Below are 21,647 nucleotides of genomic sequence, written 5' to 3'. Positions count from 1 at the left end.
AGCAATATGAGTTTGTTAAGAATAAATCTTGCCAAACTAACTTTATTTTCTTCTTTTGACAGGTTTAGTAGCATGGTAGATAAAATAAAATGCTACAACATTTAATGAAATCTCTCATCCTTGCAGAAAAGATGGGGAGATACGGACTGGAGGATTTGTTGTTTAGTTGTTTTAGACTCTTCCTGAGTCCATTTGGGGTTTTCTTGGCCAAGATACTGTAGTAGTTTGCCATTACCTTCTCCACCTCATTTTACAGATAAGGAAACTGAGGCAAAGAGGATTTCTGACTTGCCCAGGATCACACAGCAAGCAAGTGCCTGAGGCTGGATTAGAATTCAGGAAGACTCATCTTCCTGGCTCTAGACCTGGCACTCTACCCACTATGACACCTAATAGCGAATAAACTGGAGGATGACACAATTCTATGGATTCAGAACTTTTTGAATGACAAAACCCAAAGAATGTTAGTTAATTTCAATCTGAAGAGAGGACTTTAGTGGAATAATGAAATGTTTTCAAAGAGGACCAATGCCATCAGAGCACGATGTATTGACTAGTTCATGAACTAAATTTAAGTGAGACAGAGTTACACAAGATTTGTTATTCTCACTCTTCCAGAGTTATCAAAGTCCAGTGGCAAGACAAAAGTCAATATAACTGGTTATGGTTAGGGATGAAGCGGATGATCTTGTTGTCTTTGACGTCTGACCAAGTTCTAAGTGCTTCACAACTATTTGCAGCTGCCTTTGTGGTTACTGGAACAAACTGTTCTCATCAGTCCATTCTGCTGGAAGAAATCTTCACATGCTTGGGGTAGGCATCTTTTTAATTCCCCAAAGGGTTTAAGCCTTATTGGTTACCCTGGGTTAGCTTGTCTGCCAAGATAATTTACTAGGGTGTGGCTGCTGTGTATGTTACTGCTTCTTGGAGCCACAGGTCAGAACTGCCTGTTAGGCAGACACCAAAGGTGGATGAGCAGACCTGAAAAGCACTCAGCAAGCCTTCACACCAGAAGTTCTAGTCCTGTTATCTGCATTCATTTCAACATTTCCATCAATAACTTGAATGAGGCATAAATCTCATCCTTATCAAGTCTGTGGGTGACACAATGTTAGAAAATAACATCATATAAGAGAATCAGAATCTCATGTAACCTGAATATTAAAGGCCATATCATAAAAATTTTTAAACACAACCAGATCAAGTACCTTTTACAGTTATGCCTAGAAGAAAATTCTTAATGAAACAAGGCATATAGGGGCAGCTAGATGGCACAGTGGTTAAAGCGCTGGCCCTGGATTCAGGAGTACCTGAGTTCAAATCCAGCCTCAGACACTTAACACTTACTAGCTGTGTGACCCTGGGCAAGTCACTTAACCCCCATTGCCCTGCAAAAAAAAAATGAAACGAGATATAGATAATCATAAAAGATTAAAAAGATAATTTCAATTGTACAAAATTAAAAAAAAAACTTAAGCAAAATCAATGCAGTTAGAATGAGAAGTGATCAACTGAGAGGAAAAACCTTTGCATCCAATATCTCTGACAAAGGCCTGAAATCTAAGCTATAAACTGAATATAAGAACAAGAGCCATTCTCTAATGGATCAATGGTCAATGTATATGAACAAATAGACTGGCAATGACTAACAGTCACATGAAATATTGCTCCAAATTATTTTTAAAAAACAGTTTTAACTCACATCCAAGAAAATTAGCAAAAATGACAGACTATGGGACTAATCAATGCTGGGCACAAGATTATGGAAAGATAAGACTAATACATGCTTGGGGGAGCTATGAACTAGTCTAACTATTCTGACAAGCAATCTAGAATTATGTTAAGAAAGTATCCCAGATGAACTGATCCAACTATTCTGGAAAACAATTTGGAACTATAACCAAAGTGCAAACAAACGGTCCATACCCTTTGAACCAGCAATACTATTTATTAGGTCTGTATCCCAAAGACTTCATAAAAAAGGGAAAAGGACCCATATGAACAAAAATATTTATAGCAGTTCTTTTTGTGGTGGCCAAGAATTGGAATTTGAGGGGATACCCATAAATTGGGGAATGGCTGAACAAGCTGTAGTATATGACTATAATAGAATACTATTGAGCAATAAGAAATGATGAGCAGATAGATTTCAGAAAAACCTGAAAAGACTTACATAAACTGATGCTGAGTGACGTGAACCAGAAGAATCAGGAGAACATTGTATACAGTAACAGTAACATTGTGTGATGATCAACTATGAGTGACTTAGCTCTTCTCAGCAATACAATGACCCAAGATAACTCCAAAAGACTCATGATAAAAAATGCTATCCATATCCAGAGAAAGAACTGATGGGAGTCTGAATGCAGATTGAAGCATACTATTTTCATTTTTTCCCCCTTTTGTTCTCTTTCTTCTTTCACAACATGATTAATGCAGAAATGTTTTACATGACTATATATAACCTATATCAGATCGCTTGCTGTAGTAGGAAGGGAAGAGGAGGGGAGGGAGGGAGAAAAATTTGTAACTCAAAATATTGCAAAAAATGAATGTTGAAAATTGTCTTTACATGGAATTGGAGAAAATAAAATACTATTAAAAATAATGGGGCAGCTAGCTGGCGCAGTAGATAGAGTACCGGCCCTGGAATCAGGAGTACCTGAGTTCAAATCCGGCCTCAGACACTTAACACTTACTAGCTGTGTGACCCTGGGCAAGTCACTTAACCCCAATTGCCTCACCAAAAATAAATAAATAAATAAATAATGGGGCAGCTAGGTGGCACAGTGGATAAAACACCAGCCCTGGACTCAGGAAGACCTGAGTTCAAATCCGGTCTCAGACATTTGGCACTTACTAGCTGTGTGACCCTGGGCAAGTCACTTAAACCTCATTGACCCACAAAAAAATAAAAATAAAAATAATGTGACCCAGAGATCTCACTGTTACTCATATATCACAAAGGTCAAAGATGTAATACTTATAATTGTACTTTTTATGGTAGCAAACTAGAAACAAAGTAAATGCCCTTCAATTAGAGTATGACTATACAAATTCTGGTACGTGAATGTAATGAAATATTACTGTGCTTTAAGAAGCCATGAATATGAAAAATTCAGGGAAACATGGGTGGACATAAGCTGATATAAAATGAAGTAAGCAAAACTAGGAAAATTATATGCACAATAACTACAGCAATGGAAACAAAACTGGAACATTTTGTAATTATAACAGCTGATCTTAGCCCAGAAGCAAACATATGAGAATGTAACTCTTGCTCTCTCTTTTTTAAATAGAGGTAAGAGACCATGGAAAAGGAAAATTTTCATCTATTATTGGACTGAGTCGATGTGTTGTGAATTGTATCTTTCATGTTCTTTTTTTAAATTTTTCATCATAAAGGATGCCTCAAGTGGGAAGTGGGGAAAGGGAAGGAAGTGTTTTACAAAATAAAAGATATAATTATATTAAAAAATCAGGATCCTAAAAGATCTTTATAGCTCAGAACTTTGGCTGGATTCTGACTTGATGAAACTTAATGGGAAGATGTGACTACAAAGTTCTACACTCAGGGTAACAAAATTAATCACACAGGGGCAGTTAGGTGGCGCAGTGGATAGAGCACAGGTCCTGGAGTCAGGAGGACCTGAGTTCAAATCTGACCTTAGACACTTAACACTTACTAGCTGTGTGACCCTAGGGAAGTCACTTAACCCCAATTGCCTCACACACACAAAAAAAATCAATCACACAAACGCACAACTGAGGAGAAATGGCTAAAAAGCAGTTGATATAAAAAAAGATTTTAGTAAATTATCAAGATTAGACATCAGGGTAATGAGATAGCTCCCCAACCCCCCTAATATATATTCTGAGGCTACATTAAGAGATGTATAGGATTGACAACAAGAGAAGTATGGCTTCACTCTGCTCTGGCCTGGTTACACCATATTTAGAGTACTTTGACCACATGTTAGAAGAGGTGTTGAAAGCTGGTGTGAATACAAAGAAAGGTGACCGAGATGGTGAGGGGACTTGCAAAATGGTAAAGGAAATTCAGAGCAACTAGGAATATTTTCGTCTGAAAAAGACAAAACTTAGTGGGAAAATGATAGATGCCTTCATCGCTGGAACAGATTATATAATGCCTTAGACTATATAAAAATGCTACATGGGTTTCATGAAGTTTCAGGTAAAGCTATATGAGATAATGGCTATTTTAACTTATTATTATTATTATTAAAACTTACCATGTAAGAGAGAGTTGACATTAGAGAACAGGGTTAGAACCAATGGGTAATAAACATAAGAAAACATATTTCATCTTAACATAAGGAAATGTTTCCTAACAATCAGATCTCTTTAAAAATTGAAAGGGATGATTGAGGAAGTCAAGAGGTTAAGTTGTCACTGAAGGCCTTCAAGAAGAGACTGATGGAAACCTTGTTGTAGATGTTCATACTTTGGATAAAGAATCACCTAAGAGACTTTTGAAGAGACTTTCAATTATAATTCTATGTTATATGATATTTATAGAAAATTATTGGTTCCTCACACATATTACTCATCATATTTATATCTCATACTCACGGTTACTGTGGCATTAGCTGGCATTCTAATATTTGGGTGGAATCTGTACAACGAGACTGCATGGCCATTCACGTTTTGTTGGAGAATATGATCTCCAATGGCCAGTTCTTTGTCAGGAGAAGAGTTAATTATCTTCACAAACAAACCACTGCCACTTACTTCAACTATTTTAATGTCTCCAAGAGCACTGTAAAATAATATAAAGTAATTTTTAAAGGCTATACCTTATGTGATCAAAATAGTTAAATAGCAGAATAAGAGACCCTGGTATGCTATTTTTAAATCTATGAAAAATGTGAGTGGTAGCAGAAAGAGCATTATATTTAGATCCCGGGTTCAAATCCTGGTTCTATTACTTGGCATCCAAGTGACTTTGGATAAACCATGTGACCTCTCTGGGCCTCAATTTCCTTAACTGTAAAATGAATGGATTGCACTTAATGGCCTGAGTTTTCTTTCAGGTTGGGATCTATGATCTTATGACCTCTTTCCAGATTGAAATCTACAATCCTTTGATATTAGTGGATAAAATGTAATATTGAGGGCAGCTAGGTGGCACAATGGATAAAGCACTGGCCCTGGACTCAGGAGGACCCAAGTTCAAATCCGGCCTTGACACTTGACATTTTAGTAAATGTCTGTGGGCAAGTCACTTAACCCTCATTGCCCTGAAAAAAGCCAAAAAACAAACACATAATATTAAGGAAACCTTGGATCTAGTTATAGTTGAGATGCTGATGTTATATGACTGTCAGCAAATACCTTAATTTCTTTGTGACTCCTTCCTTTACAAAATTGTTATTAAATTAAAGGAATTATGTGAAATATAAATGTGTTCTTTGGGAATATGAGATTATTTTTATTTTAATTTATTATCCTTATTCATTTGTTGTTATATAGTTCCTTATGTATGAAAGCCTCAGGGTAGAAATGTTGTTCTCTATTGAAAAGAACCTGGGGTAGGAAGTCAGGAAACTGCCCAAGCTCTGACACTAAAGCATTTCATTCATGTCTGTTTTCTCATGAAAAATGGAGATGGGGCAGTTGGATGGTGCAGTGGATAGAGTACTGGCCCTGGAGTTAGAAGGACATGAGTTCAAAGCCTCAGACACTGACTGACTAGCTGCGTGATCCTGAGCAAGTAACTTAACCCCCATCGCCTCTCAAAAACAAAACAAAACAAAATTAAAATGGGGATAATAATGCCTGTCCTATTAATTCTAGAGCTGACAATGAGATGAGAACATATATATGAAAAAAATTAATGCTGAAAGGACCATACAAACATTATGCCATAAGTAGAAAATAATTTCTCTTTTTAAATGAATTAAGGTGTTTTGTTGTTGTTCAGTCGTTCCAGTCGTGTCTGATTTTATGTGACCCTCATTTACGGTTTTCTTGGCAAAGGTACTGGAGTTGTTTGCAATTTCCTTCTCCAGCTCATTTTACAGAGGAGGAAACTGAGGCAAACAGGGTTAAATGACTTACCCAGGGACATATAGCTAGGACATATCTGAGGCCAGTTTTGAACTCACATCTTTCTAACTCCAGGGCTAACACTCTATCCACTATGCCACCTACCTGGCCTTAAATTAAATTGTAGAGAGGTATAAACATTTGAAAGATTTCTTTGTGAGACAATAGAAAATTACATAGGTATGTATTTTCAGTCCTCAAAATATTAGGTCATTATCACTAGAAAAATTTCCCAGAGTGATTTTTCTTATAAGAATTTTTTTTTTCTTGGCAATGAAGGTTAAGTGACTTGCCCAGGGTCACACAGCTAGGAAAGATCAAGGGTCAAGGCCACATTTGAACTCAGGTCCTCCTGAATCCAGGGCTGGGGCTTTATCCACTGCACCACCTAGCTGCCCCTCATAAGAATTTTAATGGGAGACAGCCAATTTGTCTTTTTCTGAATAGTTCAAAGGTTTATTATATGATCTTAGCCAAGATATTTATATTTTAACATATTTATCTGTGATATGGTTATAACACTTATCTTTTTTTGGGGGGGGGAGGTGAGGCAATTGGGGTTAAGTGACTTGGCCAGGGTAACACAGCTAGTAATTGTCAAGGGTCTGAGGCCGGATTTGAACTCAGGTCCTCCTGAATCCAGGGTCCATGCTTTATCCACTATGCCACCTAGCTGCCCTTAAAACACTTATCTTTAAGAATACTGATAAAATCAATGTTTTAAAATTATCTCCATGTAGTTCCTATAGGGTAAAAAGATCAGGATAGGGCCGCTAGGTGGCGCAGTGGACAGAGCACCGGGCCTGGAGTCAGGAGGACCTGAGTTCAAATTCGGCCTCAGACCCTTTACGCTTACTAGCTGTGCGACCCTGGGCAAGTCACTTAACCCCAATTTCCTCACTTAAAAAAAAAAAAAAGAGGATCAGGATACCTTAACCCCCCCCCCCCCGCCCCCGACTTCTTTATGATACCATCTCTCTTATTGAATTGCTCTTTTAAAAAATAAAAATAACAAAATGAGCTAGTATTTCTTTTTATCCTGATGACAGATGACATTGAGCAGACTGTGATGGAATGAGTCACTTGCTAAAATTACTTTGTCGAGTTGAGGCCATTTTCCTTAGTATAAACCATTCATCTGGGTTGTTCAAAGGGTGGTACTTTAAGATCAAAGTTGTGGCTTCATAGGCCACTTGCTTCATAGGATGGAGAGTTTTCCACTGAAAGAAAATCTCTTCCCTAGCTACAGATTCTACCTCCAAGGTGGCCTGGGTGAAAGCATGGGTGACTTAAGGAAAAACCAAACTCCACTGATAGAAAAACAACTCAAAATACATGCCTTACTGTTTGGTGGGATTCACAGTATGATGTCATAGGATCACAGTTTGATAGAATTAGGATTTAAGACACTTAAGGTGTCTGAGGAATTATCTAATCGAACAGTTCTTAACCTTGCGGTCTGAGTCTGTGAGGATATTTTAAGGGATCCATGAACTTGGGTGGAAAATATTTTTATAAGTATTTCAATATAATTATTTTCCTTTGTAATCCTATATTTTCTTTTATGAATTTAAAAATAGTATTCTGGAGAAATGATTTCCTAGGTAGCTTTAAAGACTTCCAAAGGGGTCCATGACTCTTTCTGATCCAGTCTAACCTCTTCATTTTAGGGATGAGGAAACAGAGGCTCAGACACTATGACTTGCTCCAAATTCCTCACCATGTTGATAGCTGTGCCAGTTCTACAAATGGAATTGAGATTTTAATTTTAACTCAATGCTCTTTGCTACCATCTCACTGTGCATCTTCTTGGCAAAATCTGATGTGGTCTCAACAAAAGAAAGGCTTAAGTTAATTTTTACAAGTACTAAGAAGAAGTGGGTCTATATTCTTGATCTGAGGTACATATAAGTTTTTTTTGTTTACTTTCTGTCAGTACTATATATACATGTATGTACATATAGCAAAATAATATGTGTATATACATATATGTATGTATGTATCATCTATCTATCTCTCTTTCTCTCTATCTGATTTGGAGTGGTTGGGGAATAGTTAATTTCTTACCAAACTAAGTGCCTACTTCTTTTCTTGAAAAAGAACACTCGTTTTCATTACATGCCTCCCTAGACATGTTGAGAATGAAACATTCGATTCTGTTACTTTATAAATGTTATCACCTTTGGATTTTTTAAAAATAGGAGATTCTTTTGTCCCGTTTTCTTTTCTCTCTCTTTCTTCCTTTTCTTTTCTTTCTCTCTCTCTCTCTCTCTCTCTCTCTCTCTCTCTCTCTCTCTCTCTCTCTCTCTCTCTCTTTCTTTCTTTCTTTCTTTCTTTGTGTGTGAGGCGATTGGGGTTAAGTGATTTGCCCAGGGTCACACAGCTAGTAAATGTCAAGTATTCTGAGTCCACATTTGGACTCAGGTCCTCCCGGCTACAGGGCCATTGCTCTATCAACTGTGCTGCCTAGCCACCCCCTTTTGGCCCCTTTTCAATAAAAGCTTTCATCATTTCTGCACAGGATACTAAGCAATAATTTATAAATTGTGCGTATAAACAGATGATCAAGAAATTACAACGTTGGCTATTATTTCATACATGAAGTTAATCAGTATGCATTCTTTTTTCTTAAACCTCTGCTTACTCAAAAGTGCTGTTAATTTATCAAGTTTAAAGATGCATTTTACCTTTAAGTTTAATATATCAACTGCATATAATTTGCTTTACCAAAAGACTTCTCTACAAAATATCAGATCAATAATTTTAATTGCCTTCCTTTTGAAAAAAAAAAAAAAAAGACCAAATCCATGAGGAAATACTTCACAAATGGACAAATACGGGAAGATAGGGCCAATCTTTCATCAGGTAGTCTTTAAGTAACTTAAAAAAAATCTACATACACATGCTAGGTAAGAAAAATGGATTAGGTAACCTGTTCTTCCTCCTATTCCCTCCTCTTACTGTCTCCTCCCTTCCTCTCAAATGCTACCCGTAGTATGCACCAGTGAGAACTTTATATAACTGTCTGACCCTGATGGTGGCATTATCTTACCAAAGTCCTTTCCTTTCTCCCTATAAACAACGCCATCTTTTACTTATTATAAGACCTATGACTAAATTAACATTCTTCCTCCGAATGAAAAAAAAAATTAAATACTTAGAGTGTTTCACCATGCTCCTTTGTAAAACAGTCATCTTTGCATTATTTGTACTGACTTTAGGTAGGTTCTCCATGACAGTTCCATGCTAGTAATATTTTAATTTGCTTTTAGATGCTTCCCATTAATCTGTTGGTAATGGCAAACCAGTCAACTTGTTACTTGGATTTTGCCTTCAGGCTGTTGGATTCCACTCATTCATACTTGCCTAAAACTTGCCATCAGTTGACTGGTGGGAGAAACTATTAAGATTTCCTCATGAGTTCAAGTTGAACTTGGTAGAGGATTTATTCAGTCTGACTACTGGTGGGGTTAGGAGCATTATATCTGCCCTAAGACATCCATACAAGGTCTCAGCTTGTCTCAAATGTCTAAAGAATTAGAATGGGTAGGTAAATTTTGTATTCTACTTCCCTAATATTTTTAGTCATTGTTTTGCTTCCCCTCCCTATCCGAACATACCCAGTACCCATTGGGGTGTTGGTGGAAATGGGAAGATATCTTCTACCCTGGAAATTTAGAACCCATCTGGTATGGGGCAAGTACCTTGGGGAGCCTTCTCTCCTAACCTCCCTTGTCAATTCCCCCTTATGATCGACCACCTCCCTCTACCCTTACCTCTGCAACAGGGAACTCAGAATCTTCCTTCCAGGGAACATTCTATTCTGTACTCTCAATTTTACACTAAAATAGACCCAGTATCTTAAGGCAATTCCCTAAATTGACCTGGAGTACTCTAAGTCAAGAATGGAGTCAATTTGGATAAGAGTAATTCTTGGCTATATACTGAGATAGGAGGATGAATAACTCCACAGAAACACTGCTTTTAGGGTCTCCCCTGAACTAAACTTTTAACAAACCTGCTACTTCAATTCTTTGGGTGTTTACACAGGATAGAGTTTGTGAAAACATCTGCAACACTGTCCCAAGGATTCATAAATCTTTGACAATGTAACCTTTGATGGTATTCAGTTCTTGGCCCTCCGTTCTTTCTTCTCTATTCCTTCCCTTAGAGAACTTGTCCATGCTTATGGTTTAAACTATCTTTATATTGCTACCTTCCAAATTTTTATCTTCATCCCCATCTTCTCACTTGAAATCTCCGGCGGTTTTAAAGTTAACATGTTCTAAAACTGAGTTAACAAAGTGTTTCTTCTTCTGAACTCACAGTTTCTATCAATGGTGCCAGCACTCACCTTGTTACTCAGATTTGAAATGGGGAAGTTATTTTTTACTTATTCTTCTTATATCACTAAATATTGTCCATTTTTCCTGAGACACCACTTACATTTTCACTGTCTATTCTCATCACTATCACCTTAGTCTATGTTTTTACCTCTTTATGATCAGATTAAAAGAGTAGCCTCCCTGACTCATCATCTCTCTTCTCCTCTAATCCATTCTGCACAACACTGACAGAATAAATCAGCTTTTAACATCAGTTTAATCATGTCATTTCATGCTTTGAAACTGTCAATGGTATACTATTTTTGCCACATCAAATCTGAATCAATATAAATCGAAATTTAAGGTTCTTTATAATCTAGCCTTACTTGATGTAGCTAATGTTATTTCTTACCATTCCAGTCTCCAATCTGATCAAACCTTTTATGAGAACTCTAATAATCATCACACTAGATGGGTTTGAGAAAAGGCGACTTTTCTCTCTTCCTGCTTTGGGTCATTTTTACAAGCACTGAGAAGTTGGAGAAAGACCACAGAGCAAGGAGCAGCAAAATAAGGGAAGAAATGAACCTGAATAACCCACCAACTAGATAACTGGCCCTTGAATAACTAAACAGACTGTATTTTTAGTGTTGTTGTTTGTTTTTTTTAGCTTTGCCTTATCTGGCATATTTTATCTAGAGTTAAAATAATTAATTTACTGTTTGCTGCATTTTAAAAGGGGGATATGAAATATGACTTAGTCAGGACTATGGAATAAATCAGTGACAATGAAAAATGAGAACTTCTGGTTTAAGTCAATTTCCTGCCAGTCTCTGCCCTCCAACCCCAATCACATGAACCTTTAAATTAAATAACTGTTTCAAACAAGAAAATGTACCTGGATTTAGATATGTTGGCCTCATCTTGAGACAAAGTTTTATTTCTATCAGGGAATTCGGAATGTGCAAGGCGCCTCTTTGAGTCGAAGAACAAAGAGTGAAAGTAGTCCTCCCCTTCTCCTAACATATTGGGCTGAGGTGGAAGGACTGCAAAATGTGGCTTCTGGAGCACAGGGGCAGAGGGGCTGCCACTACCTTTCCAAAGGAAGTAGGGACCAAGAATTAGACAAATAAAAAGAAGGTAAAAAAGAAGCAGTAATTTAAATCTTTTCCCAACTATCATAAAACATTACATAATTCACATTTTTTTTTTATGATCAGTATGAAACTATTTCCTCAAAGAGATCTGGTAAGTGAATATTTTTAGTGACATGTCAATTTATATCCTGGGGAGAACTAGTTCAGATAAATGATGTGACTAGCAGAACAATCATCCTGAAATTTTGGTGCTGTTAGCAAAAACATTTTGGTTAGGAGCAGGTAGTACATCTAAATTGTTTTCTTCTAAATTAAAATATATCAGAATCTCTACAAATATAATCTTTGTTATGCAAAATAAGGAAGGGCAACCAGTGTGCTCCAACTTGCCCTCCAAACCAGAAGTCTTAAATAAGCTCTGCTCCCTTTCTTTTTCTTCCTTCCTTCCTTCCTTCCTTCCTTTCTTTCTTTCTTTTGCAGGCCAATAAGGGTTAAGTGACTTGCCCAGGGTCATACAGCTAGTAAGTATTAAGTGTCTGAGGCCGGATTTGAACTCAGGTACTCCTGAATCCAAGGCCAGTGCTTTATCCACTGTACCACCTAGCTGCCCCCTCCCTTTCTTTCTTTCTTTCTTTCTTTCTTTCTTTCTTTCTTTCTTTCTTTCTTTCTTTCTTTCTTTCTTTCTTTCTTTCTTTCTTTCTTTCTTTCTTTCTTTCTTTCTTTTTTTTTTAGTGAGGCAATTGGGATTAAGTGACTTGCCCAGGGTCATACAGCTAGTAAGTGTTAAGTGTCTGAGGCCGGATTTGAACTCAGGTACTCCTGACTCCAGGGCCAGTGCTCTATCCACTGTGCCACCTAGCTGCCCCCTTTCTTTTCTTAAAGAAGTTTTCTGGAACTTGCAGTGCCAAGTAGGTGGAGTAAGGCAGTAACTCCCCAGAGCCCTCCTGAATTCTCCTCCAAACAACCTTGAAAACACCTCAGAACCAATATGAGTGAGGAAGCAGCTTACCAGCACAGTAGGAAAGGTCTGCCCCATAAACAAGCAGGACAGCAAGCTATACCCCAGGGGACTTGCAGCAAGTTTCTGAGCTCCAGGGCAATCTACCAGTGAGGCCCGACACCTGTGCAAGCCTGCAGCAGTCTTACACCAACAGCATAGCAAAGCCCCATCTCCATGCGGACTGCCAGCTAGGCACCACTCCCAGTGTAGGCTACCCATGAGGCCCTGCCCACATTGTTGACCAGTAGTGAGGCTCCATCTCCAGCCCGCCAACAGTGAGACCTTGCTCCAGGGCAGGCCAACAGTGAGACTTTACCCTGGGGTAGGCCATCAGCAAGACCCCACCTGTGGGGTCAGGTAAGTAGATTTAGATATTTAGATATTTAGAAAAAGGGATTTTAAAAGACGAATTAGAAGTAGAAGAAAAATTGGGAAAAAAAAGAGTAATGTTAGAGAATCATGAAAAAGAGTCAACAACTTGGTAAAAGAAACTCAAAAAATTGAAAAAGATATATAAAAATTCACCAAAGAAAATAATTCCTGAAAAAATAAAATTTAAATTTTTATAAAGGATCATCCATTTCACTTAGCCAGATTTATTAGCATATAATTGGACAAAATAACTCCTAATATAGTTTTGATTTCCTCTTCATTGATGGTGAATTCACCCCTTTGATTTTTGATACTGGTAATTTGTTTTTTTTTTTATCAGATTAACCAGTGGTTTATCTACTTTATTGTTTTTTTTCCCCATAAAACCAGTTTCTAGTTTTATTTGTTATTTCAATGGATTTCTTACTTTCAATTTTATTAACCTCTCCTTTGATGGTCAGTATTTCCAATTTGGTGTTTAATTGGGGATTTTTCATTTGTTATTTTTCTAGGGTTTTTTTTTTTAGTTGCATGCCCAATTCATCATCAGTCTGTTCTTTCTCTACTTTATTGATGTAAGCACTTAGAGATACAAAATTTCCCCTAATTACTTCTGATAAGTAGTATCTACCACCACAAGGCAGCACAGTAGATATTGTGCTGGCCCTGGAGTTAAGAGGACCTGAGTTCAAATCTCACCTTAGAAACTTAATAGCTGTGTGACCCTGGGCAAGTCACTTAATCACAATTGCCTTAAATATCCGGGGCCATCTCCACTCTTCCTGATATATATCTTGCCACTGGACCCAGATGGCTCTGTAGGAGAGATTGAGGTCGGTGACCTTGCCACAGCCTTCCCTTACTTAAATCTAATTCAGTGCAAGTCATGTTATTACCCTGATGTTATGGTCCTCTTCGAGTAGAAAGATACTACTTGTTGGTGTTTGTCCTATCTAAAACCATCAGCAATGAGTTATAAGCTAGTAGTTTTCCCAATAAAATCAAAGGTGAATTAAGGATTCCCATTATTGCCACTATTATTTAATATTGTACTAGAAATGCTAGCTATAGCAATATAAGAAGAAAACTAAATTGAAGGAATTCGAATAGGTAATGAAGAAACAAAACTATTACTCTTTTCAGATAATATGATGGCATACTTAGAGAGTCCTAGAGAATCAACTAATGAACTACTTGAAATAATTATCAACTTTAGCAAAGTTATAGGATACAAATAAACCCATATAAATCATCACCAGCATTTCTATATATTACCAATAAAACTCAGCAGAAAGAGATAGAAAGAGAAATTCCATTTAAAATAACTTTAGACAATATAAAATTCTTGGGATTCTACCTGCCAAGACAAAGCTAAGAACTTTATGAACACAATTACAAAACACTTTTTACATAAATAAATTCATATCTAAACAATTAAAAAATATTAATTGCTCATGGCTTGTCTGAGCCAATAAAAAGATCACAATTCTACTTAAATCAATTTACTTAGTGACATACCAATCAAACTACTAAAATTATTTTATGGAGCTAGAAAAAATCATAACAAAATTTATCTGGAAGAACAAAAGGTCAAGAATATGCAAGGAATTAATGAAAAAAAAAAAGTGAAGGAAGTTGGCTTAGCCGTACCAGATCTCAAACCTTGTTATAAAGCAGTAATTATCAAAATAATCTGGTACTAGCTAAGAAATAGAGTGGTGGTGGATCAGTGGAATATATTAGGTACACAATACATTGGAGTAAAGGACCATAATAATCTAGTGTTTGATAACCCAAAAATCCAAGTTGTGGGACAAAAACTCATCATCTCACAAAAACTATTAGGAAAACTGGAAAACAGTATAGGAGAAAATAGGTATAAACCAACATCTCACACCATATACCAAGATAAAATCAAAACAGGTATATGACTGACACATAAATGGTAATACCATAAGCAAATTAGAAGAGCAAGGAATAGTTTACCTGTCAGATCTATGGATAAGGAAAGAATTTAGGACCAAACAAGATATAGAGAACATTAAGAAATATAAAACAGATCATTTTGATTATATAAAGTTAAAAAGGTTTTGTACAAACAAAACCAATGAAACCAAAATTAGAAGGGAAGGAGAAAATTGGAAAGAAATTTTACAAGTATCTCTAAAAAAGGCCTTGTTTTTCAAATACATAGAGAGCTGGGTCAAATATTTAAAAGTACAAGTCATTCCCCAGTTGATAAATGGTCAATGTATATGAACAGGCAGTTTTCAGACAAAGAAATCAAAGTTATCTATAGTCATGAAAAAATGCTCTAAATCGCTATTGATTAGAGAAATGCAAATTAAAACAATTCAGATTGGCTAACATGACAAAAAAGGAAAATGATAAACATTGGAGAGGCTGTGGGAAAACTGGTATACTAATGTACTGTCGAAGTTTTGAACTGATCCAATCACTCTGCATGTCCTTTGATCCAGCAATACTGCTGCTAGATCTGTATCCTAAAAGAGATAAAAAAGAGAGAAAAGAACCTATTTGTACAAAAACATTTATAGCACCTGTGGTGGTTGAGAATTAGAAATTGAGGGGATGCTTATCAATTGGGAAATGGCTAAACAAGTTGTGGTATATAATTATGATGGAATAGTATTGTGCTATGAGAAATGACAAATAGGATTTTCAGAAAAACTTGGAAAGACTTACATGAAGTGAGTAGAACCAAGAAAACACTGTATACAGTAATAGGAATACTATCCAAAGAAAAACAGTGAATGGCTTAGCTATTCTCAGCAATGCACTGATCCAAGACAATCCCAAAGGACTCATGATGAAAAATGCTATACTGCCTCCAGAGAAAGAATGGTGTTGTCTGAATACAGACAGAAGCATATTATTTTTCACTTTCATTCATTCTTTTTTTTCCAAGTCTTTTTAGACAAAATGACTAATATGGAAATGTTTTACATGATTGCAAATGTATAACCTATTTTAGATTGCTTACCAGCTCAGGGAGGAGCTAGAGGAAGAAGGAAGGGATAGAATTTAGAACTCAAAACTTTAAAAAAATGCTAAAATTGTTTAAAAAATTTAATTCAGGAGGAAAACCAAAATATTATTTCAAAAAGTTTTCCACAAATGAAATCAGTGCTTTCCCTAGTAGACACTTAAACTGTAACCCTTCTACAGGAACATCAGTTCTCATGTGGGCTGATATTCCTATAGAAGGGTTTAAGTTCAAGGTGGTTCAGTGCAGGATTTGAGTCCAATGTCTGCACAATTGTCCTCTTTGGAAACCCTTGAGGTAGAATGATGCTGATCTCTACTTGTAGAAAATCTCAATAGGTTTTCTCTCAATTGGTATGCAAAACTGGTGTCAGAGAAGTGTAATGATGGAGTTGTAAAGGAAGAAGTTTTCCACTAACGTCCTACTCATGGCTTACTGTAGACTGTAGATATGTCATGGTCCTCAAAGGACATACCAGTTAAGCACAGATCCTACTGAACTTGAAAGTTTTAGAGTATAGATCTAAGTAATGGATGTAGGTCTATCTTCTGAATACCAGCTTAGCTAAATTTAGAAAGGCTCATCATCAATAATAGGTTTGCTACCAGGTACTAAATTGTTTTAACCAAAGAAACTCATAAAGATCATTTAATAAATGGTACAAGAATAGACTATGGTGGTGAGCTATAATGTGAAAATAATGCCTATCTTCTATCAGGTACAACCAAGACAGATATTTCTAGCTATCATGCATACATAGAATTTCTTTGAAATTTATGTTTTGATTTTTTTAACGTTATGCTTACTCATATTGTCAGTTCTGCAAAAATTTGCCAAAGATGATCTAGAAGATTTCTGTGCAACTGAAGATGTAGTCAGTCCTGTATTTAGAGAGCTGGACACATAACTTTTGGGAGACATGTCAGAGTTTGATGGCTCTGATGAATATTCTGTAGAAAAGTGAACTGAGGAATGTTGTCGCAGGTTTGCGTTGTGTGAAAGTTTTTCTTCACTTCTGTGTTAAAAAAATAGCATAAAACTTGAATTGAGTTATCAAGGTAGGAAATTAATATTACATAGAGTAGGAATATAATAGATAAGATATTAGCAACATTTAGCTTTCTTTTAAGCATATACTTCATAGTTTATGATATCTTGGAAAGCTGAAATTTCCTCTACCAATATAGGTTGGCACATGCTCTGTAACCTATAGTCTTAGACAATTGCCTGTAGCAATAGAGGTGAAGTGAATGGCTTGGAGGTACACAGCCCAATATCATTAGAGGCAGGGCTTGAACCTAAGTCTGACTAGTTTTAAGATCAGCTCTCTATTCACTATGCCTATATATCTATGTCTATGTATGTATGCATACATATGCACATATACAAATGCATGCACACATGCATGTATGTGTATATATGTATATGAAATCAAGTATGTTATCATCATCATCATTATTCAGTATAATTGTTGGCTTTAAAGGGGCTTGTCCTCAGCTTGTCTCTCAGATGCCACATCCGGTGAGTACAAAATCTTAAAGACTATGGGTCTGTGAGTCACTTACACTAGCTCCACTCCATGCTTACTTTGAATGGTTAAGTCCTGTTCTCAAACTTCTTTTAAACCCCCAAACTGAAAACCACTCATTCTCACGCTAACGTTTAATATGTGACAGCCTAGGAAGTCAAATCTGTAAGCAAGACTTTAACTTTCAAAAGAACATGATGGCAAAATTTTCTGATAATTAAGGAGGGGAGGGGGCAGGATGTGAGACTATTTCAGATCCAGTCAAATGGAATGACCCAGGATAATATAATGTAAAGATGTTTTTTAAACTCAGAGAAATCAGGAAATGGGGTTTCCTTCTTCCAAACTCCTGATATCTGGGTTTCATTTCAGGCAAGCTGATCCGTGTCTTTTCCACAGGCTTCATTTTTTAAGCCTCACCTTTTTTCCCTTCTCAGTAAAACAAAACATTTTCAAAGGAAACTGAAGTCACTTACTATAAAATAGAAACTCCTCCTACAAGTCCCCATGAATGCTGTACTTAGGGAAAGCTGGCACAAGGCTTCTGAACTTTCTCACTCCTTAAGTAGTTTAAAACATTTCTAGTGGTTACAAATTGCATTTAAGGGGCTTAAGTGCTTCAGCAATGGACTTGTACAATGCCATCCATTCAAACCTTATAGTGATGTCAATACTGAATTCCTAGGGCAGAGACAAAAATGTTCCTCATGTTTCAGAAACACTTCCTTTAGGATATAGAAATTTATCTCCTGTTGTTAGTTTTGATTTTGCCAAAGTAATTACTTAAATTCTAAGGCAGAGAAAGTTTTTAAAAAGTTACTAACCCAGCATGCATTTCAATGTTGTTATAATTGGGGAAATACTGAATTAGTAATATCAACAGCTGTGGTCTTTTAGGTGACCTCACAGGTCTTCAAATGTCACAAGATGGAACTGAATTAAACATTAATTAGAAGATATCCAGGTCTGAAAATAATAGTAGTTCAGCTATGTTTATAGCTTTAGTTACTGAATATATGTTGATGTTGGAAGCTATATTTTTGTTGTAGAAACTTGTTGAAATCAATGTCAATGCTTAAGAACATAGGGTAATTGTCATGTTATTAGTAATAGTAATGCTGATTTAGTATTTATCTTTTATAGACTTATATTTTTTAATCATTTTTATTTGATAAACTTAAAAGCAGTTTCAAAAAAGGTAAAATAAGTCCTCAGAAGGCCCCTGGAAATTTCTGGACTGCTCCTAGATTTGGATAGGCTGTTGCAAACAGATATAGAAATTCCCTTCATTGTCAAGTTGTATTTGCTCAATTATATGAAGGCATTCCTTTATTCATTCATTCACTCATTCAACAACTGAGTGTAGAGGTCAGTATGACTCCTGTATAACTGATGAGATATCCTCACTTCTATTTAAACCAGGGATTCAAATTTTATAAAAGTGTTAGTTTGTTTTGTTGGAAATAGAGTTTGAAGTTCTGTTCTTATTCAACTTTAGTGTTTTCCAAATTAACACAGTCGTGGAACATTTGGCCTTTCAATGTAATGATGGAATCCATAAATGTCAGTATAGGATAATCTCTAAGGTTAAAGGGAGAGTGGAAAAATTTAGAATTATTATAAGCCAATTTTTAGAATATGAAGTTTTGATACCTGAATCATTTTACATAGAGGAGAAGATAGCACAACATAGGAATTGTCTCAAGCATACCATATTCACATTGCAGGGAATACTAGGGTTTTACAAAACACAATTTGCTATTTTAGAGAATCCATGAATTCAAATACATTTCAAATTGATTCACTTGCTTCTTTAAAAAACAATCCCATAAATAGTTTAGATAAAGTGCTTGGTCCTTACTTCTCAAAACTTAGTCAATATTTCTCACATGACTTTTCTAGTTGTGATGCTCTTACCCATATTCTTTCTTTGGCTGGCCTCCAAGATCATGGACTTCATTTTGTAAGTGTCCTTTACTTCGTAGAACTATAGGATTTTCCTGAGGTGTTTTCTCGTCTTTCATTTTGACTAGATCTTATGTTTCCTAGCAAATCAAATCATGATATCAGTCAATGAATCTAGTTGTAGTTCAGGTTTCTAAAGTGACCCAAATTAAATCAATTGAGCCAATTAACCGAAAGTAAACCATAGGCACCTGTCAAGTTTAATGATTTCTCTTCCGAGAAATGTCAGAAATGTCTGATGCCAGAACCAAGATTTTAAGTGAATATCTAAGTGTTACTTATACCATACAGTGAATACACTTTGTGAATAAATAAGTTCTATGGACAATGTACACTCTCTGTACATCATTTTCCTTATCTGAATATAAGGCTTATCCATCTCTACCTAATGAAAATGCTGTGAAGATAAAATTCAAATCTTAAATATGAAAGCTCTTAGGCAGATCTGCACAATAACAATCTAGAATATCGTTATTGAAGATGATTCTTTTTGACCGAGATTTATGAATTATTGCCCACTAAAATGGTTCTTGCAAGTGGCCAAAGCAATTGCTGGAAAAAACAAACAAACAAAAAAAACCAGGTGAAACCGAATAGCATCCTATAGCTGAGGAGCTAAGGTTCAGGCTTTGACATCTAGATGAGGGGTTTGGAAACTCTGGGTCACAGGCCAAATCCAGTTAACTGCTTGTTGTACAGACAATTAGCTAAGAATGTTTTTTACATTTTAAAATAAAATATTTTGTATTTTTTAGATATTTTAAAAGTGTGAAAGCCGGTCTTAGCTAGCAGGCCATACAAAAACAGATGGGCTGAATTTGGCCCATGTATCATAGTTTGGCAAACACTGATCTAGACAATAATGCTTCTTTGAAACCATGAGATCATGTCTAAATACATACAAGGACTTCAATTTAGGGACAATTTAGTATATTAATGTTTGCTTCAGTATTCTCTAGAGCAAGTGAAATGAAATCTCTTGATGTTGTCATTAGGGACCAATTATGGAAATTTAGTATCAAATAATTTGTAGGCTTACACTTAATTTGGAGAAATTGAAATGGATTTCATCCAGATTCCCTAATTCTCTCTAGGTAAGTTTTCCTATTTTCAGAAAGTTTTATTCATGGGTTATATGATGAAAGAAGCTAATTATGACCTCATATGAAAAACACATTACATAGCTGATTGTTCATATTTATCAAAGCCGGGCAGCTAGGTGGCACAGTGGATAGAACATTGGCCCTGAAATCAGGAGGACCTGAGTTCAAATCTCACCTCAGACACTTAATAGCTGTGCGATCCTGGGCAAGTCACTTAACCCCAATTGCCTTAAACATCTGGGGCCATCTCCCGTCTTCCTGATATATATCTCACTACTAAAACCAGATGGTTCTGGAGGAGAGAGGTTGGTGACCTTGCCACAGCCCTCCCTCACTTAAATCCAATTAAGTGCAAGTCATGACATCACCCTGATGTCATGTTTCTCTTTGGGAACAAAGGACAAACAACAACGATTTATCAAAGCAGTTTATATAAACAAGGACTTTTGGGAAATGTTGGATCTGAGATTATTTTCATTTTCTATTTCCCTGATGAGTTTATTTTCCCTTGCTTTTCCTTCCCCACTGAATGATGGCATGTCTGCAACTAAATAAATTTTTATTCTTATGTTACTCCAACCAGAGAAGTGTTTCTCCCTAGAGACAGAGGAAGAAGCATTTTAAACAACCATGGAGCTCAAGGTTTAGCAAAGCTTTTGCAACAGGTCAAGTGCCACATTTATCACATTTGTGTGCTTGAGAAGAATTCTAAGACAGCTGTTTAACAAACATTTATTGTACTCTATACCAAATAGATATACAGGGCTAAGAACATGGTCTCAAGAAGAATGAGACTCAGGGTTGGTAAAATATAGGATTTAGCAAGGGAAGAGATGGGTAGAAAATGACATTTGTGTTCTGAGCTCTAGTATGTTTTCTGGTTCTTGTGCTCAGAAGACAGAGAGCTCAGAACCTGCCTGGGATTTCAGGGAACCTCTTTTTTCCATAAAGAGAAGATCAACATCCCTATACTGCAGTGAGTTGCCCTTGCAGTCTCCTATGAGTGACTGATGTAATCTTCCTATTATGTTGGTGATGAGACAGAGCACTTACCTGGGAAGTGAGATGAGCATCTCTCAGGGAACATGTGTGAAGGTGACAGTTGTTTGGGAATAGGGGCATGCAAGTGTTTTAATACCTATGTAAATTCTGTTTTTGTTATTTTATCTTTGCTTAGAATT

The 21,647-nt window shown here is 36.3% G+C and overlaps 1 protein-coding gene across 1 annotated transcript in view; it reads right to left on the bottom strand.

The window, feature by feature from the left end:
* The window catches only part of LMNTD1 (lamin tail domain containing 1), a 537,731-nt gene that overhangs the window by 111,535 nt on the left and 404,549 nt on the right, over nt 1-21,647 (bottom strand). The window contains exons 4-9 of the mRNA XM_043969355.1: nt 19,316-19,443; nt 16,677-16,885; nt 11,293-11,488; nt 8,142-8,195; nt 7,371-7,379; nt 4,594-4,780 (exon numbers count right to left, since the gene is read on the bottom strand). Coding sequence (XP_043825290.1) covers nt 4,594-4,780; nt 7,371-7,379; nt 8,142-8,195; nt 11,293-11,488; nt 16,677-16,885; nt 19,316-19,422 — 762 coding nt within the window. The 5' untranslated portion in view covers nt 19,423-19,443. The remainder of the gene's footprint in view (nt 1-4,593; nt 4,781-7,370; nt 7,380-8,141; nt 8,196-11,292; nt 11,489-16,676; nt 16,886-19,315; nt 19,444-21,647) is intronic.

This window comes from Dromiciops gliroides, chromosome 5 (genome assembly GCF_019393635.1).
Source record: "Dromiciops gliroides isolate mDroGli1 chromosome 5, mDroGli1.pri, whole genome shotgun sequence".
Lineage (NCBI taxonomy): Eukaryota > Metazoa > Chordata > Mammalia > Microbiotheria > Microbiotheriidae > Dromiciops > Dromiciops gliroides.
This window is presented reverse-complemented; position numbering and strand designations above follow the sequence as displayed.